Source organism: Heterobasidion irregulare, assembly GCF_000320585.1.
Source record: "Heterobasidion irregulare TC 32-1 unplaced genomic scaffold scaffold_04, whole genome shotgun sequence".
NCBI classification, from domain to species: domain Eukaryota; kingdom Fungi; phylum Basidiomycota; class Agaricomycetes; order Russulales; family Bondarzewiaceae; genus Heterobasidion; species Heterobasidion irregulare.
In genome coordinates this window covers 275,606-295,004 of record NW_009258200.1, presented here as the reverse complement: position 1 = coordinate 295,004, position 19,399 = coordinate 275,606, and the positions used below count along the sequence as shown (strand labels likewise).

General features: G+C 54.3%; 11 protein-coding genes across 11 annotated transcripts; 1 reads left to right on the top strand and 10 right to left on the bottom strand.

Annotated features, from left to right (window-relative positions):
* Positions 1 to 301: 301 nt before the first annotated feature.
* On the bottom strand, positions 302 to 2,662 carry HETIRDRAFT_314971 (uncharacterized protein; the record flags this gene model as incomplete). Its single annotated transcript, XM_009546547.1, has 9 exons — positions 302 to 960; positions 1,016 to 1,152; positions 1,205 to 1,350; positions 1,400 to 1,540; positions 1,596 to 1,728; positions 1,784 to 1,995; positions 2,043 to 2,167; positions 2,214 to 2,396; positions 2,425 to 2,662. Coding segments are annotated over 9 exons (1,974 nt in total), but the record flags the coding sequence as incomplete, so codon positions are not given.
* Positions 2,663 to 4,585: 1,923 nt separating this feature from the next.
* HETIRDRAFT_426147 (uncharacterized protein) lies at positions 4,586 to 5,038 on the top strand (the record flags this gene model as incomplete). The annotated part of the gene is made up of 2 exons (XM_009546546.1): positions 4,586 to 4,673; positions 4,818 to 5,038. 2 exons carry the CDS (start codon positions 4,586 to 4,588, stop codon positions 5,036 to 5,038), a joined length of 309 nt encoding a protein of 102 aa, XP_009544841.1.
* Positions 5,039 to 5,719: 681 nt separating this feature from the next.
* On the bottom strand, positions 5,720 to 6,226 carry HETIRDRAFT_408803 (uncharacterized protein; the record flags this gene model as incomplete). Its single annotated transcript, XM_009546545.1, has 3 exons — positions 5,720 to 5,821; positions 5,843 to 6,124; positions 6,188 to 6,226. Coding segments are annotated over 3 exons (423 nt in total), but the record flags the coding sequence as incomplete, so codon positions are not given.
* A 1,411-nt stretch (positions 6,227 to 7,637) lies between these two features.
* Positions 7,638 to 8,222, bottom strand: HETIRDRAFT_108753 (uncharacterized protein; the record flags this gene model as incomplete). The annotated part of the gene is made up of 3 exons (XM_009546544.1): positions 7,638 to 7,751; positions 7,805 to 7,947; positions 8,039 to 8,222. 3 exons carry the CDS (start codon positions 8,220 to 8,222, stop codon positions 7,638 to 7,640), a joined length of 441 nt encoding a protein of 146 aa, XP_009544839.1.
* A 500-nt stretch (positions 8,223 to 8,722) lies between these two features.
* Positions 8,723 to 9,416, bottom strand: HETIRDRAFT_408802 (uncharacterized protein). The gene is made up of 2 exons (XM_009546543.1): positions 9,057 to 9,416; positions 8,723 to 8,985 (listed from the first exon to the last, which is right to left on the bottom strand). The coding sequence occupies exons 1-2, from the start codon at positions 9,172 to 9,174 to the stop codon at positions 8,918 to 8,920; spliced, it is 186 nt and encodes a 61-aa protein (XP_009544838.1). The 5' UTR covers positions 9,175 to 9,416; the 3' UTR covers positions 8,723 to 8,917.
* On the bottom strand, positions 9,196 to 10,986 carry HETIRDRAFT_108751 (uncharacterized protein; the record flags this gene model as incomplete). Its single annotated transcript, XM_009546542.1, has 4 exons — positions 9,196 to 9,726; positions 9,789 to 10,221; positions 10,278 to 10,531; positions 10,738 to 10,986. 4 exons carry the CDS (start codon positions 10,984 to 10,986, stop codon positions 9,196 to 9,198), a joined length of 1,467 nt encoding a protein of 488 aa, XP_009544837.1.
* Positions 10,987 to 11,188: 202 nt separating this feature from the next.
* On the bottom strand, positions 11,189 to 11,672 carry HETIRDRAFT_108750 (uncharacterized protein; the record flags this gene model as incomplete). The annotated part of the gene is made up of 3 exons (XM_009546541.1): positions 11,189 to 11,265; positions 11,326 to 11,444; positions 11,488 to 11,672. 3 exons carry the CDS (start codon positions 11,670 to 11,672, stop codon positions 11,189 to 11,191), a joined length of 381 nt encoding a protein of 126 aa, XP_009544836.1.
* Positions 11,673 to 12,083: 411 nt separating this feature from the next.
* HETIRDRAFT_108749 (uncharacterized protein) lies at positions 12,084 to 13,733 on the bottom strand (the record flags this gene model as incomplete). Its single annotated transcript, XM_009546540.1, has 2 exons — positions 12,084 to 12,590; positions 13,410 to 13,733. The coding sequence occupies 2 exons, from the start codon at positions 13,731 to 13,733 to the stop codon at positions 12,084 to 12,086; spliced, it is 831 nt and encodes a 276-aa protein (XP_009544835.1).
* On the bottom strand, positions 13,186 to 16,646 carry HETIRDRAFT_433543 (uncharacterized protein). The gene is made up of 9 exons (XM_009546539.1): positions 16,610 to 16,646; positions 16,249 to 16,560; positions 16,157 to 16,197; positions 15,817 to 16,107; positions 15,610 to 15,717; positions 15,310 to 15,496; positions 13,954 to 14,566; positions 13,773 to 13,896; positions 13,186 to 13,715 (listed from the first exon to the last, which is right to left on the bottom strand). Exons 5-7 carry the CDS (start codon positions 15,692 to 15,694, stop codon positions 14,176 to 14,178), a joined length of 663 nt encoding a protein of 220 aa, XP_009544834.1. The 5' UTR covers positions 15,695 to 15,717; positions 15,817 to 16,107; positions 16,157 to 16,197; positions 16,249 to 16,560; positions 16,610 to 16,646; the 3' UTR covers positions 13,186 to 13,715; positions 13,773 to 13,896; positions 13,954 to 14,175.
* On the bottom strand, positions 15,339 to 16,646 carry HETIRDRAFT_408798 (uncharacterized protein). The gene is made up of 7 exons (XM_009547467.1): positions 16,610 to 16,646; positions 16,415 to 16,560; positions 16,249 to 16,363; positions 16,157 to 16,197; positions 15,817 to 16,107; positions 15,610 to 15,717; positions 15,339 to 15,496 (listed from the first exon to the last, which is right to left on the bottom strand). Exons 1-4 carry the CDS (start codon positions 16,629 to 16,631, stop codon positions 16,157 to 16,159), a joined length of 324 nt encoding a protein of 107 aa, XP_009545762.1. The 5' UTR covers positions 16,632 to 16,646; the 3' UTR covers positions 15,339 to 15,496; positions 15,610 to 15,717; positions 15,817 to 16,107.
* Positions 16,647 to 18,009: 1,363 nt separating this feature from the next.
* On the bottom strand, positions 18,010 to 18,682 carry HETIRDRAFT_165271 (uncharacterized protein; the record flags this gene model as incomplete). Its single annotated transcript, XM_009546538.1, has 3 exons — positions 18,010 to 18,228; positions 18,310 to 18,459; positions 18,587 to 18,682. The coding sequence occupies 3 exons, from the start codon at positions 18,680 to 18,682 to the stop codon at positions 18,010 to 18,012; spliced, it is 465 nt and encodes a 154-aa protein (XP_009544833.1).
* Positions 18,683 to 19,399: the final 717 nt, after the last annotated feature.

Genomic DNA, 19,399 nt, shown 5'->3' with positions numbered 1-19,399 from the left:
GCGGCTGGCACAAAACATATACAAACATGTGCCACCTGGAAGATTCACCAGCATCAGCCACAGAAGACCGGCCGCGCACAAGATTTAGAGCAGCAAGAGTAAGTATACACGGCAATCAAACAATAAGAATACATTCAGTGGCAAAAAGAAATATACATGAGTCAGTAATGTGGAAGATAAACCATGAAAAGCCAAAATGAGAGCACACCGCAGAGCCATGTAGAGCACAGAGCACAAGAGATTGAAGCAGAGCATGAGAGAACAGTATAACCCCCCAGGATTGAATGGCAAGGATGACCATCTAAGACCTCCCCTTGCCCTTGGAAGTCGACGTAGTGCTAGCGTTCATCTTGGCCTTGCGTGCTTTTGGGGTGTGGCTACTATCATCATCGTACTGAGCGTGTGCAGCCGTGCACTTGTGCGATTGCGGCACCATGTTGTCATGGTTGTCATGGTTGTCATGGTTGTGGTTGTCATGCTCGTGCTTGTCATCCTCCTCAACAAGACATCTGGGCTTGCATGAGCGATGGGCAACACTGCTGGTGTTGTTGTTAGCAGTGTCAGAGTTGTTGTCCATGAGGGTCTTGTGCTTGCGCGATTGGCATACAGTGCCATCTTCCTTGTAGTGCATGGGACTCTTGGACAAGATGCCACGGGGCCTACCATCCAGGTACATGTCTTCATCTTTGTCCTCATCTTCATCTAGGATGCGCAATAACATGCGCTGGTTACTTTGACCATGACGAGAGGACTGGGTGGCAAGTTGTCTGAGAGGCGGTGGACTTGATGAGCTGGTCATCATTGTGTGGTCTGTGTTGTCGGCACCGGGGGCATTCATGCAAGAAGCCATTGTTGTGAGCATGTTCAGGGCCGCTGTTGTTAGGTTGCTAGCTTCAAGTGCCGGGCCCAACAAAGGTGTAGCAGAAATTTGTGCGCCGGTGTCCAGACTGGCGGCCTGTGCTGTAAAGTATGTAGCACATCAGTAGCATGTGGATATGTAATGAAACCTGAATACCAGATTTTTCTTCTTCTATTGCACGGCGTTCACAGCACAATGTGTGCAGGTCTTCCCATTCGCTGTTGGACCTATCTGTGTCGCTTTCACCTCCTGAATTGGGTATTGCACATCCTGATTCATCCCCAAAGACCGTCCTGCAAAGAATTTTGTTAGTGCAAGCAACCCAAAGAGCAAGATGGAAGGTACTTGTTCCACCATGCAAGGGTGTCCTTTGTCCACTTATCAGCTTGGTACCTTTCAAAAAGCTCCACAATCCACCTGTAAAAGATTGGATAGTTGAATGTGCTGTCATCTGGGCTCCACATCTCAATGGAGCTGATAGCAAAGCATGCCTGCAGACTCAATGTTAGATCTTGCAAGAACCTGTAGACACCAGCTTACCTGGCAAGTGGCATACACAATAGTCTGCAGGGTTACAATGTTAGTGCCATGCAGTTTCGCGTTGCCGCTCTTTGTGCGAGCTATCATGCTGTTAGGGCCTAGCCTTGCTGCTGACGGGCCTATGTATATAGCGCACCATGCCTTTGCAAGGAGAGAAGATGTCAGCAATTTGAGAATGGGCCAGGTAGAGACTTACACAGATAAGGAGGTGACCACAGAATAATCCCTTCTTGTGGTTGCTTGGGTTATACTGGTAGTCCTTGTATACGAAGGTGGGCCAATGCTTGACCAAGACCTTAATCTCATTGCTCTTGAGCTTGTTCCAGGTGCTGCAGAGAGAGAGCAAGAGTGAGTTGCCATCAAGTGAGGCATTGACATTGGTACCCAGTGAAATTCTTGTCAAAGCTTGCAAGATACTTGTTGGGGCACAGAAGACATGCAAGCATTAGATGCGAAAACCCACAATCACATTTGTTGGCCAGCACAAGTGCCAGTTTCAATGGCTGCATGACCAGATCAAGTGCTGCATACTCAGCAACAAACTTCTTCATGTGCATCATGTCTACCGCATGAGCATTGGAGCTGCTTTTGATCATCTGACTAGATGTGATAAGTGTGCATATATGCACCTGTATGCACTCACCATATCAAGCAATGCATGAAAAGAGTCTTTATTACCTTCAAACTTGGCCTTAGCACGTAAGCCAGGGATGAGGTTAAGGGCCTGTTTGAAAATCTTGAGGTATGTCTTTTGATCCTTTTGCCTATCTTATAAGTGAGAGACGGTCAGTGAAATTGTTAACAATGTACTCACAGATGAAGATCATCAGTAAAGTGTCTGGAATTATCATCGCTGCCCGATTCCTTGTCCAATCTTGCCTGGCGCCCATATTGTATGCGCATGCCGACACGGAAGACGTCATGGAGATCTTCATAGAGATCAATTCCACGTGGGATTCAGCATGCGGTGCTCTTGTAGATGTCTTAATCATCATACCTGTTGAGAATAGAGGGAGTTAGTTGACAAGAATAGAAGAAGATAAGCTTACTTGTGTTGTGCTGTGCTTTTCGGTGTGCGGTGTGCGTCTTCTGTGGCACATTTTGACACCGCTCTCTCTGGGTTCGAGACATACCTTGAATGTTCCATGTCTGAGTCAGAATTGTTGGAGGGAGGGGGTCGATAAGGCATGGTGAGAGTGAGAGTGAAAGCAAAAGTGATGACCAAATGATCAAGTCGTGACACGTTGAGCAGTCACATGATTGCGTCAGCAGACTTTTTGCAGAGTCGGACTTGTCTTGTCATTTTCACAGCTCAATGAGGCTCGCGCACCCTCGATGAGCATGAAAACCTTAATATCATTCTTGTTTTTCCTCCTTTTAATGGCTTTCGAATGCCTCACATGTCCCCAAAATTTCCACGACCAGCGCGCTTTTAAGACACATCAACGGAACTGCAAAGGCTATCAAGAGATTCATGATGTTACCTTTCAGCAAAAGCACGCTTGAGAGGAGAAGGCAGCAGAGGAGGCGGAGACATGGTCAAGGAAGAGAGCTCAGGTGCCGGTAGAACCTGAAGAGTTGACAGCAGAGGTGAGTGTCATCAACCTTCGTGCGCACTCACTACATACTGAACAATCTTCACATTTTTTTGCCTATCAGCACAATATTTTGGACTCGGTCCCCATCCCAGAATCTTCATCTTCAGAACTCTCACCCTTGCCTGAGCCTCCTATCACGTGCTCTGCATGATCTGGACATGGAATACGGTTTCCCAAGCGCTTTGACAACTTCCTGCCTGGCTCCACCACTCCTCTCTCTTACATCCCCTTGAAACAGCATCCCCTTCCTACCCAACCCAACATGAAGTCTGTACCACCACCTCCTGCTCCGCCTGAGCCGGTGCCAGTGCCAGTGCCAGTGCCGGACCCTGTCTTTGATACGAAACCCAACAAATTTGGGTTATTCTGTCGGTATAAACGACGCCTGATGCACGATCCAGAACCTGAAAACTCACTGGACAAGGTCTGTGATTCAGCCGCATTCCTGAAGACAGATCCGGCACCTGCAGAGAAACCAGCACCAGCACAGTGTTGCCTTCATCCCTGAAGATGATCCCGCCATGTTCAGCTTCTTAGACCCTGAGCAAATCATCCGCGGTGTACACCTCATCCCTGCATTTGCACAGGAACACACCTCCAAGCGACTTGGGCCATTGTCGCGGTGAGGAATAGTTTCACCCCTAGATATGATCAGGGTTTCCTGTTTTTCTGGATGTACCTAGTGTTCGTTTGATTGCTGTTCTAGATAATACCTTCTGGTATTGGCATGATACACAGATGTTGGTCACAGTTATAAGCAACGATGAGAATATCCTGAGCTATTTAGCAAATTTCTGAAGTGGTGCTGGACCACTAACAAAGACAATACTCCGTAAATGTTGAGAATAATGAGGAGAGGCTTAAGAACTTTGTGATTCAAGTTGCTGAGGTGCTACACAGATTGAAGGCGAGCTACTAGTTTATCTAGTATCCCCACAAGTCTTGCAGCTTATCTCCAACTGATATCACTCAAAGAACTTATTGACTGGCACTGACTGACTGTGTAAAAGTAAGAGGGAGAGATGGTCTCTGCCTGAAGCAGGACAATCAGCCTCCTTATATACTATTTCAAGTAGGAATCTCCTTCCTAGTATATACAGGCTGAGTAGAGTCATTGTGAGTCACAAAGAATGCTGTAGAAATAAAAAGAATAGGGAAGAAAACAGAGGAACAGAAAGGAAAGTAAAAGAAAGGCTCAGAATGTGGTAGAATGTTCCTTCAGCTTCCTTCAGAACTGCTCAGAACCTTCCCCTCCTTTCAGCTTAGAATGGCCTAGACCTTGCCCCTTTCCTAAACATTCTCCATCCTTCTACTAAAGTTCCTCTTTATTCTACCAGATTCCACTGCTATCTTTTCATTCCTTATTGTCTTGCCATGGTCTAGCCCTTTCTGAAATAGACCCTAGGCTCTGGAATCTGTCCCAAAAACGAATTATAAGTATGAAAAGGGATAGGGAATCAAGTTTAAGTGGTAAAATACTCGAAAAATATGTAGAAAATCGGAATTAAATGTCCTTTCCCTTCTAGGTCATTTCCCTTCTCTTCCTTCTAGTCAGATATTCTGCCCTCCATTCTACCATCATTATTTGATGCCTAACAATGTGCAAGCACGACACCGTCTATCGCTTGACAGCCAGCAGAAAATGATGAAGATTAGGAGGGGTATTATATTAACATGTAAGTTTCACATCATTTCCTACTTATATCTCTCAATTCCTTCTAGGTTCGTGGACCGCGACATGTTCATGCACTTCCACAGTGGCGGCATCGGTCACAAGGGCACATGGCACCTCAATGCCAGCCTTCTCTGAGATGGGCAAGCTGCACAAGTGCCGGAGGAGCCCTCCGACGAGGCAGTCGATGAGCAAGGTGGCGCTGAGGACAACGATTCGGAAGAGGAATATGAAGAAGAGAAGGGAGAAGAAGGCCCTTTAATGGAGGAGGAGGAGGACTCTGACGATGATCTCGACCCGTTGCCTAAAGGTGACGGAAGGGAGCGGGACGAGCGAGTGCTTGCGGAGGAGGGTTATGGCAAGTTTTGAGGCCGGTGTGTATGTATCGCATTATATCTTGAGGCTGGGTGTATGTATAACATTATATTCTGAGCCGGTGTGCATGTTTAACAATATATTTTGAGGTCGGTGTGCAAGTATAAGAATATATCATGAAGGCCAGGAATATATTACATTGGCATCGGGGCCTCCAGATTGCAATCTAATACAACAATTGCACCAAACCACCAAGGAGAGTGCGGCAAATGCAATGCCATATATGACCTTGCCTGCAGGCTCTCGAGATTATATAACCCCCCAATCCATCCAAGGCCATCCCATGTTTTGTCACTTTTGCTGATACAAGAGACAAGCGTGCGCTCACAATTATGATGTTCCACCCAATTGATGTCATCCCTGTCAGTGTCATGTGCACTCGCCGAGCCTGGGGCTGACAAGACAATCAGCCGTTTCAACTCAAAAGAAGGAGAGGAGAGAAGGGGGTGTTTGTGTTCTGCACCTGAGGGCAGGAGGCAAGTGTCTATGCTACGTGCACAAATCAAGTTGGCACACTCCTCATGTTTGACAAAAAATGGGACGCCAACGTAAAACCTGTTTACAAGTGATTGTTATGGGCCACATGAATTCATGTTGAGACCTATTTAAAAAACATTGCAAGTGCCAACTTTCAACTTTGCTTACTCCTCCCTCTCGTCTGTTGCCTCTCAGTACCTTGTTTACCCTCGCTGCATCGAGCACGTGTCCCTTCAGTGTGCCCACATACATGCTTCCAACAAGATCTGCAAAATCACAATATACCTCCGCAGTGCGTTCCTACATATGCGACAACAGGACATCAGCCATGCACCGATCCTCAAGGTACAGCCCGACGCAGGCTGCACCTGCACGGAGCTCACATGCACAGAGCAAGTGGAAGTCTGCATCAAGTTTCTCTGCGACCTCCTGCTGTGCCCAAGAATGTGCAGTCACCGGTCCAGTCTTTGTGTTTGTAGAGCCCAGGGCCGCATTATGATGTGCGTCGACCTGTGCGACAAACTCTCGTAGTGGCATACAGAGGGGCTCAGCAAGGTTGTCAATGACTCCTTCGCACGTGCACTTAAGTTCCATATCGATGCCCTGCAATGCACGACAAATAGCAGGTCAGCCAATGATCTCATACAGTAGAATTGCCATACTCACATGCTTAGCAACCAGGATGTCTGCATCTCCTTTCAGCATACTGAGCGATGTGACGAGTGAATCAGGTGGCATCAACGTCGTGCGCGAGACCATTGCCACAAGTGTGTCTGTCATACCATAACTCCCCATCATAATACTGTGTCTGCTGACACTCGCCTCATCTCGGCTTGTCTCACCAAATGCGAGGTTTTGTGTCATCTCCTTGAGAATGAGGAAGTGGCGTATAAGGAACAGATACGCATCCAGCGCAGTACCTGTGGCTCTGGCATCTCAGCGGCAGCGCAAAGCAAATGTTGGCAAAGTGTAATGGCTTCTGGCACGAGATCATCAAGGATTGCAGGCTTTCATGGGTGCGTTGAATCGGGGTGCAGCACACACACATACATGAATGATATGATACATCCATAAGTATATAAGCAGAATGTGACAATGACAAGAGAGGTTGAAACTTTAAGACCTACCCAAACAAAGTCGTGCAGCTGTGCAAGCACGCGTGCCATCGTATCGAGCATCAGGAACCACGTGTCGCGACGCTCGAGGCTGGCAAGTGAGGTTTGATTCTGAGCACCAAACAGCTGGTGCACGCTCTCGCGCTCTTTCTCCCGCAACCCCGTCATGGGCGTACACGTGGCTGACAACGTGAAAAAGGACATATCAGCCTCCTTTCTTGAGAATATAGATGGAAATAATGGAGGGAAGGGATTGCACCATGTTGATGGAACCCTCAGAGGAGAGAGATAGAGCCGCTTACCAACAATTTTATTGGGATATGCCAAGTCTTCTGTCTTGGGCACATAGTATCTGATCTTGCTCTGGATGACCGCCTGCGCTTTGAAAAACAGCCGTGTCTGTGCATCCTGAAGCAACTCCGGTCACGCTCGACTGGCTGGCGCTGTGTTGGCATATGACACTAGGAAGAGGCAGAGGTTTGTGGCGCCGTGCGAGTGGGACGATGGCGTCTGGCATCGTTGCCTGGGCCCGTCAAGCGGGAGCGCCCATTTCGGTCACGATAAAGACTCATAGTCTAGCAGTAGAGCAGACGAGATGGAAGGATCGGGATGGCTATTGGTAGGGAAAGGAATGATATTGGTGCTAGGTTTGCAATGGGGGCGCTCACATGCGCTGGAGAGTGCGACGGTGGGCGATGCCTTGCTATTCCAAGACGAGAGGCTGGACGGGAGGTCAGACACATTGAGCAAAGCATTAGTGTCCTCGACAAGAGCGGATCGCGACGTGAAGAGCGACTTGCGGTAGTTGGCATGAATTAAGGATTGGAGGTGAAACATGGTTGCAGAAGATGTGTTGATGAATGTTTGTTGCGAGCGATGCGCGGCGTGGCTTGCCCCAACAAGAGAGAAGAAAAAACGATGGTGGTCCGATCTTCCGCGATATGCTTCTCCAACATGATCAGCTCAACGAGGGTATCCTCAAGGGTCCGCTTATTATTCGCCTACGACTCCCACTCCTTGTCAAACGTGCGCTTCGTCTCCGTCATCACCTCCCGAGATGCCGTCAGCTCCTGCTGGACGACGTGCAAGTTCTCCGACAGAGCGTTATAGTCAGACTACAACCCAAGTCAGCCATCGGCGCAAATGTCCAGCATCCAGCAAAACGTACCTCGTGCTTCGCGAGCTGTGACTCCGTGGATGACTTGCAGTCATCGTAGGTCGCATTCAAGCCCGCTAGCACCACTTCAGTTGCCTGGCTGATCTCTTGGAACTGCTGCACATGGCCTTGCGCATTCGCCAGGTCGAGTTCGGCAACCTTCAATGCAGCGCGGCGTTCATGAGTCAGTTAGCACCATAAGCCTCGCATTGGATATTAAAGGGCACAAAACACACCGAAGTTCCGCCACCTCAGCCTTGAGGTGCTGCTCCTTGCACAGATGATCAGCGCCAGAGACCTCTGGCTGCGCGCCACCGTTCGCCAGAGCGCTAGTAGACCCACGCCGTTCGTACACGGTCAGCTTCTCCTCGTTGCCCTGGAGCTGGCATGAAAGCTCTGCGACGCATTCCTTGAGATACATTTTGCTCATTTGAGCGCCGATCAGCAACTCGCGGGTATGCAATAATTCCTGCGCCTACAATTTGGTGTGCACCGATGAGTGAGGACACAGGGAAATGGGACGGGAACCAAGTGATAGTGACATGCACCTGCTAATCGACGCGCGGCTGCAGTTCTTTGACCTCAATCTCTTTCTTCAGTGTCAGATGCCTAACACTATCATGTTCCTGGCTAAGTTGGCTCCTAAGATCCTGGCTGAAGCAACAAACTCAGACGGTAGTCGGCGCGGTCGAGTAAAACTTGGCGCTCACGTCTGATTCTCCAACATCTGGATTTGACTCTCCAGCCACCTTTTATCATTCTCGCCCGAGCACTCGAGATCCATATGTATCTTCTGCACGTTGCCCATCCGATCCGACAGACGTGACCACTCAATCAAAAGCACCTTGTTCTCTTCCAGTAAGCGGTTCTGCATGCCCTATTGACATAGATGCAGTCAGCATATACATATACGCTCCCACCCCGACGGTTGATCGATGTCCATCCAATTAAGAAGAACACAGAGGAATAAACAGTAAAAGGCACAACGCACATCTCCCAAATCCGCTTCTCCGCGTGCAAGTTCGTGCGCTCATTGAAAAGCTACTCAACCTTTCCGTTCGCACTGATAACGTCTGCAATCCCGCGATCGCACTCGATATCCGCTCGCGTGTACTTATCGTGCAGCTAGACACTCATATCCCGCAAGTCCTCCGCCTGGTTCGTGTACTGCTCCAGCGTCATCTTGTGACGCTCTACAGCGACCATGTATGAATAAAACGATGAGCACGGTCGATGACACACACACGGATGAGACGCAACGCACCCGCCGTGTACTCGATCTTCGCGTTAGCCTTGGCAAACAACACCCTGAGCTGCCCGTTCTCCCACTGCAACTTCACGAGCTTGTTGCGCACCCGCACGCTGTCGACCCCCATCTGCATCTTATACGTATCGAACTAGCTCTAGATCTCCACCAGCTCCGACTCTGGTACGACCTCCTGCAGCTCCGACGCGACGCTCTCTGCTGCGCCATTCACGCCCCCGCTCCCAGTCCAGCTCCCAGTTCCGTTGACATATGGTTCTGCACTGGCGCCGCCCCCAGTGCGCACAAGCATGCTCTTCAAGGTGTCGCGCTCCTTTGTGTACGCCTGCACTGCCACCTTGTGGCTCATGCGCTGGCTCTCCAGCCGCCGCTGCAGCTTGCGGATCGCCGTCGACATAGGCGAAGATACGGCGTGTGAGGCAGCAGAGGCGGCGGGAGCGGCAGCAGGGAGGGGTGACGGGGACGGGAGCGTGCGTGGATGCCAGGGACGTGTTGAGCGAGGCGAGTGGAGTGAGCGGGGACGCAAATGGTGGGGGCGATGTCTGATCAGGGAGGAGGGGCAGGTGTGGGGGTAGAGGGGGTGTTTGCCACAGGGGCAGTGGGTTGTGAAGGCTGGGGAGAGTGGGTAGGGTGGAGGGGTGCGGGAGGGCGGGTGGCAGGGCTGGGTGCACTGATGAATGGCGCAGGCGAAGGGTCTAAAAACACAGCCTCCTCCTCACCATCTCCACACACCACAGCGCATGCCTCCTTCTCTCCCTCCCCGCACGCAAGCCGCTTCTCCACTTTCCCGCACCAGCACCGCGCCGCCTTGGTCACCGCACACGGCAGACACACGCCGGGATGGCACGGCTCTGCACAGACGTGGTTCCCACATGCGAGCCGCTTTTCACAAGTGCAGCCGCAGGAGAGGTCCGTGTGCGTGGCGTCGGCGGTCGAGGACAGGTGCGCAGGGGCGGGAGATGTGTGGGAGCGCCAGAGGGAGACTGTCTGCTTGCCGCAGCAGCATGGGCGCTGCGTCGTCACCTGACAGGGTGGGCACAGGCCCGGGTGGCACGCGAGCGCGCAGGGGTGCCCGCACACGCGCGAGCGCGAGCAGGGGCTCGCGCACGAGTGGGGCATCGAGAGGCACGGGGGCTTTGGGTCCTGGGTGGAGCCGCAGAAGCACCTGCTGGGCGCGGGTCAGGGCTATGGAAGCAGGTTCAGAGAAGGAACGGGGCGCACCGGTAGCAATGTGGGACGAACTTGCGCTTGAACTGGGTCCCATGGCAGCACCAGTCGTCCTTCCTGCCGCTCTCGCCACGCCTGCACCAGGCATCCTCGATGTCCTTGATGCTCTTTGCGGCCCACAAGCGGACACACTTGAGGTGGAAGGTTGTCCAGCAGCACTTCACGCGCTCCTGCTCGTGCTCGTGGCCGGCAGGGGGTGCGACGTCGGGGTCGTGTGGGACGAAGGCGGGGGAGCAGGACCAGGTCGGCTGGGCAGGGACGATCGCGTTGAAGCAGATGGGGCAGTCAGGGTAGGGAGGGGTGCAGGGACAGTTGGGGGGTGGCGGGTCGAGGGGTCAGAGAGTGGAGAGGTTGAGAACAAGGTACTCGTATGCTTAGAGAGACTGGAAACAATGCACCTAATATCAAGGGGACGAGAGCGAGATCGAGGTCGAAATCGAGGTCAAGGGGGTACAGGGAACTGGGTGGCGGTGGTGCATGACATTGAGGGGGCAAAGGTGTTGGCGGTTGAGGGAGCGGCTGTGAGATAGCTGGGAAGTGTGCACCGCCAATGGCGGCTGCGTGAGCTCGGGATGATGAACGCGCGTGTGGGCTTGAGGGCGGGATTGGCGTGGAGGGGTCTCAATGGTGTGGTGTGTGCGTGGCATCGAAGGTCGAGGATCAAGAGGGTTTTGAGTCTGGCTGTCGAGGAGAATGAGGACATGGCATCGAGTAGGGAGAGCGGAAGAGCGGGCGTGGCATCAAGCGGGTGTACCTCGTATCGACAGCGGGAACGTGCAAGGTTGAGGGTCGATATTCAAAGGTTTGAGAGGGGTTGAGCCGGTGTGGTGTCGAGAGCGGAGAGCTGTTTGAGTGGGCAAGCAGGTGGGGCTTTGAGTAGGCAAGCAGGCGGGGCGTCGAACGGCTCAAGAGGATCGAGTGGAAAGAGCGGGGTTGTTGATGAGCGGCTGTGGCGTCGAACAAGTCATGTACGTTTGGGAGCCTGCAAGCACACACACGGTTCAGCCGCGAGAGAAGCAGATAAAAGACAGAGTGCGCGCACCATAAAAGTCGTTGTACCAAAGCTCAATGACGGCAAGAAGTACGGGCAGGTTCTCCTCGAGCGAACGCCTGCCTCTCGAGAAGTTGGGTGTCGGAGAACCGTGCGCGCAGGACGTGTCGCTTCATCGCGCACGAGCAGAGCATCCTCGTGTGTTCCACGCACACGATACTCTTGTTGCACGCGCAGGGCGGGGGATGGCAGAATGCATTACGGACCTTACACTGGTACTGCTCTTCGATCTGGTCCGCTTCGATGAGGGACTCGCGGTTAGCGAAGGTCTTGCTGACAATGATGAAAAGCGTGCACTTGGGGTCGCACGCGCGGAGTCTCCGTGAGGTGAGTGCCATCGATCTTGAAGACGAAATTGGCAGCGAGGTCGTGCTTGACCTAGTGGTACAGGGCCTCGGTGACCATGGCGGGGCTAAGATCGGGCTGTGGATGGAAAGAGTGTCAGAGAGCCGGAGAGGACTATTGATTGAGGACAGAGTGATCAAGAGTCAGCGGAGTTGGAGGAAGGAAGAAGAAGAGAGGCTGCGTGTCAGGGGAAGGAACATGCATGAGTAGAGTCGAGGGCAAAGACATCGAGAGAGGGTGTAGCAGGGAGGGGAACGAGAGCTACGCACCTGTGTACCACTCGGGTGCTCATCGAAGGCGCGTCCGTCGTGGACGTCCCTATTGTCCGCGCTCAACTCCCTTCCCAACCTATCTCTTTGCTGCCGCCGCCGCCATTACCCTTCCTCCGCCGACAGCCAGTTATATTAGGTCGAGGGCGGAACAGTCGATGCATGAGAGGTCGAGGGAGTGAAGAGCGAGGATCGAGGAGAGTTGGGAGGGCGAAGGGAAGACAAGTCGAGGATGTTTGAAGTTGAGCGGGCGAAAGGTATAGCGTGCGTGGGGACGAGAGGACGAGGAGAAGAGAGGGTATGAGAATGGGGGAGTGGAGCGTGCGCGAGGTGGAACGTGGGTGAGGTCTCAGCGATGAGGCAGGACGATGGAGGAGTGAATGAGGCGTCGACGAGAGGAGGGGTCGAGAGGTCGTGCGTGCGTGCGGGGCTGGAGGAGGCTTGCGGGCACAGATGTAGGTCGCAGACGAAGATGAATATGCGGGCCCAAGGCGGGAGTAATCGAGGGGATGAGCGCGCGTGGCGTCGCAGAGACAAATTTGCGGGGGGTCGAGCGTCCAAATATTGATGGCCGAGGGGGTTGAGAAGAGGCTGGTGCGTCGGGTCGAAGAAATAAGCGGGAGTGCACTGGGCGGAGGCCGTCTAATGCGTTCGAAGGGACGAGCACGCGTGCCGTCGTGTTGGGTGAGGAAGAAGATGGGGGAGACGGCAATCGTGCTGCGCAGTTAGGTTTAGATGGAGGCGTTGAGGTTGGCAGCGTCTTCGCGCTCAAGAAAGCTGAAGGTGTCGACTGTGCGCGCGGGAGGTTCACGAGTCGGTTAGTGTAAGAGTAGACGGAAATACACACCTTGCTTTGAGAACAGCGTGGAGATGGGGGATTAAACTTCGTCGGCCCTCTATATAACATTGGGTCCCCAAAAAATACGAACGGCTTTGAGAACTCACTGATAATTTCCCAATTCCACTACCTTAGCATTCCCTGGCCGCTCCTCCTTGCTACCCCAACAATCTCAGCCTACCCTCCAACCCCTTGAGTAGATGATAGTGTTAGAGACAATATTGGATGCGACGGATGGCGGAAACGCCGAGGCTCGAGGTCGATAATCGTTCGATGGTGGAGATTCTAGAGACGCGACTGTGGGTGGAGATCAAGAGTGTTTTCGAGGAGATTTGTTGTGCAGTGAGCGCTGCTTCGAATGCGATGCGCGTGGGAACCGATTACAGTAAAAGCGGTAGTGGTTTCGATGTCAGAGTGTTTCCCTGCGAAGTCCTGCATGTGCTAATTGCTTATTCTAATAAGATCAAGACACGGCCTCTTCTCCGACCCACTTGATGTCAAGTAGGCCTCTTGCCTCTGCATCATAGACTCTGCAATACTTCCCCCCTCCCTCCCGGCTCCTTCGTGGTCGCTCGACATCTCTCCTTGCTCCAGCGTGCCCTTATCGAGCATAGCATCCCGACCTGGGGCCGACGCTCAAAGAGACCGAGTTGGAGCCCCTGATCGAGCAGTACTTCGTTCCGGACGCGTTCTTCTACGCCATCTCGGCGGTGAGGGGTCTTCCTGCACGCGTACACGGCGCTTCTCTCGCTGCCTCTGACCACGTACGCCATCGACTGGCTTGCTCGCCTGTCTAGAGAGTAACCTGTCGACCGCCTCCACGCTACCGTCTTTTCAGGTCGGTCGTTTGCGAGCGCAGCTGCAACGCTGGCCTGGGACGACGCTGTGAAGAACATCCTCAGCAGCGACCATCTCCAAAGACGTGTCGGCTGCCGATCAAATAACATTGTCAAACGGCCCACTATCAGGCAACACGTACGATGTACCAGAATCAACCCCGTCCGATGTCTAAAGGGTCAGGCTGTCGCGGTGAAGCTGCGTGATGAGGGTCGAGTCCTTGTAACTCCTTTCAGAAAGTGTGTCGAGCTCGGCAACGGGGTCGTTGAACGCCTGTCGAGGCTGTTAATAATCTCATAGTATAGAAGGAGAGAGGAATTTATCTCGAACCCGAGACGATTAGGGTGCGGCGGTGGAGCACGGATACCGCCAATTCAGTAGCGGACTCGTAAGCCTCAAGCGACTTATCGGCACTGTCGTTCCGCTTGCTGCCAAGGGCAAACTTGGCAAGAAAGGAGAACGGCGTCAACGAGGAAAGAGACGGCAGCGACGCACCCACATCTTGCGATAGACAAACCTAAGGCAGCCGAGGATATGAGGTGCTTGTCGAGATCATCGAGAATGTCCTCTGAGATCCATGATCTTCTTAGGCTCGGTAAGTACTGCGCCGGCAGAGGCCGAGAGCGCGAGGAGGGCGCCGGTGGGGGAGCCAGCGTGGGAGCGGTCGTCAGTGGCGACTTGGAGAAGCATCTCGTCGAGCGAGAGCGAGGAGGAACGGGAGCGCTGCAATCCGCTTGGTGGGTGGCCCAAAGTGGTCTGCGGCGTCGTCACGTGGGCGGACACGGGCGGGGTGGGGGTTCGGCGGAGGGGAGGAGAAGCAATGTGGTGAAAAGGGGAGCTGAAAGGTGCTGCGTAGAGTGGGGCCGCATGCCGCGAAGTTGGTGTACTGCTGCTGCGGGCGACGAGCGGCCGAGGCCGAGGGGTGGTTCTGCTGGTGATGTTGCTGGTGTTGGAGGGTGGGCTTAGGGGCAGGCAGCGAGGCGGGGGCTGGAAGCGGTGCCGTTAAGGGCGAGCTTTGCGGCACCATCATGGACAGCACGGGCGAAGCTGGCGCCAGCGTCTGTCTTGCGGAGCTCTAAGTGTTGCAGGAAGCGATTGAGGTCGGTCCAAGCGTCTGTGAGGCTGAGGAGGCGGGCGTCGACGTCGAGGTGGGCTGCGCGCTCTGCGTCGTGCAAAGTCGGGGGGTTAGGTTACCTCAAACCCTTCAAACCCAACCGCAGCTGCTACAACCACCGCTATGACCACAACGACTACCATGACTACGGCTTCACAGCCTTGCCTGACCGACACAGAGCGCGTGCTCTATGCCTCGCTCGCCCCGTCCCCGTCCATGGCCGCGATTCTGCAGGCTGTGTCCCACGTTGGGAGGGCATGCTGTAGGCGCGGATCGGTATCCTGCGCGAGGTACGCCCGCCGCCGCTCACCCTTTGACCCAACCGCACACGCACACGATTCCTACGCCCAACCGCCACAGACGACGATGTTCACAGACGCCACCGTTAAATCGTTCATCTACCCGTTAGTCAACCGCTTCTGGCTGTTCCTCCGGGACGGGCAGACGCGCGAGGAACGCACCACGCACCGCGAGGTGCTGTCTCGCTACTGCGGCACGGGGACGGGCCTAGTCCTCAACCTGGTCGTACTCGAGCTCGCGCTCACGATCGGCACGCGACCCGTGTCGCTCACGCCAGAGGACGACGAGGATGAGGACGACGGAGACGACGGAGACGATGCGAGGGCGGGTGCTCTGCCCGGTGTGCGTAGGGAGAGCAATGAGGCGAGGGCGTCGAACCTTGCCCAGCCAGCCGACCAAGTGGGAATACCGCGCTATAAGAACCTGGAAAGCGGGGAGGACTCAGCGGAGCAAAAGTAACTAGAGTTAAGTCCGTGAATGGATGAGAAAATAGGAAGCGGCATGTAATGCAAGGCGAGAAAGAATTGTAAGAGTAGTCTTTGATGAGGGAAGCGCATGTAGAACGTACGCACAAGTGAATCTTTCGTGCAGTGTCCGAGTCACGTAGGTTGAAGGCGGCGCGAGGGCGTCGAGAGTGCGTCGGGGCAGTACTGACATCAGCCTTGCAGGCTCCTTGCAATCTGATGTCGGTGTAGGCGGCACGAGGGCGCCGATATTAGCATCGTCAGCTGCTCATGTCGGTGTTGCAGCCACAGGAAAGTCTCAGATGACAATCTCACCTTCACTAAGACGAGACACTTCTTTATGCTTCTTCTAGCCATTGCTCGGACTTCGTGCGCTTCTCTGCGATAGAGGGTGTTGAGGACCCAGAGCCAAAACGCGGTTTTTATGATGAACGCGTTTTGCTGCCCGAGCATGCACAGCTGAGGATGGTGATCGAGGATGCGGGCTGAGACGAACTGGTCAAAGACGTCGATGACAAGTGGCGGGAGGACGGTGAAGACGTTGTACAAGGACAGGGTCTCGGACTTGTACGCGATCTGGCCCGAAAAGTTGTTGAAGAATGAGAACTGTGGCGAGAGCGTCAGACGATTACACGGAACATGAGACGGGACTGACCTAGAACTGCATGTACAGCACGATGTTCTTGTAGAACGAGTCTGTGCGAGGGACGTGAGCCACGGGCGCACGCGTGTGGGCACGTCACGCACAGAGGATGGGCTTTGAGAGGCACTGGTAGCTCCAGGCCCCGAGAACCAAGAGTAGCTTCTTGAGGAAGCGAAACTGCAAGATGTCAATGTCGGCGGAGCGCGCGGCTTGCAGGCCCTGCACGGCGTCGGTCAGGCTCGTGCACAGCGAGGGCAGCGAAAGACTTGCCTTGACGCCGGAGATGCCGATGCCAATGTGGGCGGCCTGGATCATGCTGACGTCGTTGGCGCCGTCGCCGATGGCCAAGAGAATCGACTTTTGGTTCTTCTTGATGAGCTTGACGACGAGCGCCTTTTGGAGCGGGGACACGCGGCCTAGAAACAATCTGTCAGCGCCGGTGCGGGTGGACAGCGAGCAACGGACAGCAAATGACGGCCTTGCACATGATGGCGAGTTCGAGGAACGTCTTGGACAGCCCCTTTTCGAGCACGTACGCCAGGCTCTTGCTGTCTGAGTATGCGCGTCAACACAGCACGACGACGGAGAAGAAAACGCCAGGCGCATATGGGTTCGGTGTAGGGGTCGTCTCCGCCCTCAGCCAGGACGCCACCGGAGCAGAGGAGACAGGCGGCGAAGAGGGTATGCAGGGCATAGACGATGGTGCTTTGGCGGCCGTCGAAAGAGAAGGGACAGCCGAGGAATACAGCCAGGATGGTGAGGGCGGCGACGCAAAAGAGAGAGAGCAGGGCGTTTCCGAGGCGCGTCTGCGCGAGGAGTGAGCATGAAGGGGCGTAGCGGGGCGTGCTGTGGACGTATCCGAGCCTCAAAATCAGCCTCGTCTATTGGCTCAACATCGACTATGTCCTTGGGGCTGGGATGTCGAAGAGATCGCAATCGCGTAGTTGTTTGCCGTCTGCGTGCAGTGGGCTCTTTCGGTGCTGCGAGGTTGAAGAGGACTGCGCTGGCGAGTGCGCTGGGGGCAAGAGCGACCGCGATTGGCATGGGCTTGCTCTGCTGCTCGACGGAGGTCTACTGATGTTCTGAGATGAAACCGTCTGGATCATCTTGATGGATCGAGATGTATAGCAGGATGGGCATGATGCTTTGGAACGAGGTGGGACACGAGCTGCACACATACGAAAGGTTAAGCCAAAATGACGCGTAGGCAAGCAAAGAGATTCCGGCGCGCACACTGACGAGAACGTTGACGACGTCCGAGTCGCTCGTCTCGGAGCCTGCCTCGAAGACGGCAGCGCTCGTGCCCGTCCTCGAGTCAACGGTACAGTTCGCAACGGCAGTGATGGTGCACTTCGGGGTGAGCACGATAGAGGTGATGATCACGTTGAAGTTGGTCTCACGCTCGATCTGGAATCGCTTAGACGGCATGTCGCCGCCGTTGAGCATGATCTTTATGCCCGCGCACCCACAAGGCGACGAGGCCGATGGTCCACGCCATCGTGCATCCGGAAGGTCTGGGCGAAATTGCTGCCTTTCAAGAGCTCCCACGTCCTTTCCAGTAAATTCAAAGTTTGACAAGCATGCTCACCGTGATCAAAATGAGTGCAATTTACAACTTCGCAAGTGCGCGTAATCCTTCTCTCCCTTTCAGTGCTTCTAGTAAAGTAGATGAGATCGGTCGTCTGTATGCGACAGTTGTTAGCGGGCAGCAGACAGAAGGTTCCGACAACGGATGCAGAGCCGCAAGGAAAATCACGCACCAAGCTGTCGTGGCCCTTGACGTCCGCAGGCTTACCTAGCTGCGCCAAAATGTTCATCGCGAGCACCTTGCCGAGCTCAACACCCATCTGGTCTGTTGCACCAGTTCAGCAAACGCGCATATATACACCCACCCACCCAAGGAGGCACGCACCGACCATGTTGATACCCCGGATGACGCCCTGCGTGAAGATCTTGTGCTCGTAGAGCGCGATGAGTGAGCCGAGCGTCGCGGGCGTGAGTAGCGGGAAGAGGATGCTGTTGCTTGGCCGGTTGCCCTCGAAAACCTTGCCCTTCACGAGCGCCTCGCTCGCTCTTGGGCCCACCTCATACGACACTCAGCGTTCGTCAGCACCGCCGAAAAAACACATGAAAACCCCCCAAAAGGAAACAAAAGGGAGGCGCACCTGGCGCACCTGCTCCTCGGTCTTGCTGAACGCAAGCGCCTCGGGCCGCGCGAAGTAGTAGCTGAGCAGGATGCAGTGGTGCAGAGAGCCGCGGAGCGGGTTGTGCGACGTCACGGGGGCGAGGAAGTCCGTCGGAACGAGCTTTGTGCCCTGGTGCAGCAATTAATAGAACAAGTGCTGCTCGTTCGTGCCTGTCGCACCCCAGATAATCGGTTGCAGGACGCGCAGTACAGTCAGCTTCGACATTGGAGAGAGGGTAGAGAGAGCAGAGACGCACACTAGTCTGATAGTCGACGCGTTTGCCGCCCTTGGTAATGAACTTGCTGGTAGACTCCGTGTCACCCTGCTGGAAGTAGTCCGCAAACTTGTACATGTACTGGTCGTACGAGAGCAGCGCGTACGTTTGGGAGCCTGCAAGCACACACACGGTTCAGCCGCGAGAGAAGCAGATCATGAGCGCGATCGAGAAGCCGAACGTGCTCTAGAGGCTGTAGCGGCCGTCGACCCAGTCCCAGAAGCCGAACATGCTCTCCTTTGCAATGCCGAACGCGGCGATCGCCTTCTCGTTCATGCTGACCGCGACGAAGTGCTTCGCAACGTAAGTGGTGACGCTGGACCATCAACAGCGTCAAGGAACCAGGCCCGGGTACTCCCCGTGTTCGTGATGGTCTCCTGGGTGGTGAAAATCTTGGTCTTGCTGGCAATGATGAAAAGCTCGGGGTCGCGCGGAGTCCCGCGAGGTGGGTACCGTCGATGCTGAAGACGAAGTGGGCAGCGAGATTGCACTTGGCGTAGTAGCAGAGGGCCTCAGTGACCATGACGGGGCCGAGATTAGAGTCGGAGGCGGCAATGTATTTCTTGGAGAAACGCGAGAAGCGGGCGGGGTCAGCAGCGAAGAGATCCTTGAGGACGAGCTAGTCCTCTTCTGCGTCATACAGCTGCAGCACAGTCTGTAGGTTGTCAGTCGACGCTGTGTGTGAGATCGGGGAGGATCGCACCAGATGCGAGCTTTGCAGATATAGTGGTGCAGTTTAGAAGCCGGACAATGAGCAGGATGGCGACGTGTGTAGGGTGGAGGAGGCCCTGATCT

Excerpts from the sequence above, each read along its gene's own strand:
- HETIRDRAFT_408798 (XM_009547467.1), bottom strand. The coding sequence starts at position 16,631 with ATGTGCAAGGCCGTCATTTGCT. Across the intron at positions 16,364-16,414 it reads TCGGCATCTCCGGCGTCAAG|GGCCTGCAAGCCGCGCGCTC; the intron begins GCAAGTCTTTCG and ends GACGCCGTGCAG. Across the intron at positions 16,198-16,248 it reads CCTCTCAAAGCCCATCCTCT|ACTCGTTCTACAAGAACATC; the intron begins GTGCGTGACGTG and ends TCCCTCGCACAG.
- HETIRDRAFT_433543 (XM_009546539.1), bottom strand. The coding sequence starts at position 15,694 with ATGTCAGTACTGCCCCGACGCACTCTCGACGCCCTCGCGCCGCCTTCA. Across the intron at positions 15,497-15,609 it reads ACTGCACGAAAGATTCACTT|TTACTTTTGCTCCGCTGAGT; the intron begins GTGCGTACGTTC and ends ACTTAACTCTAG. Across the intron at positions 14,567-15,309 it reads CATCCTCGTCGTCCTCTGGC|CAACATCACCAGCAGAACCA; the intron begins GTGAGCGACACG and ends CTCCAACACCAG.
- HETIRDRAFT_408802 (XM_009546543.1), bottom strand. The coding sequence starts at position 9,174 with ATGCAGATGGGGGTCGACAGCGTGCGGGTGCGCAACAAGCTCGTGAAG. Across the intron at positions 8,986-9,056 it reads GAAGATCGAGTACACGGCGG|AGCGTCACAAGATGACGCTG; the intron begins GTGCGTTGCGTC and ends TGGTCGCTGTAG.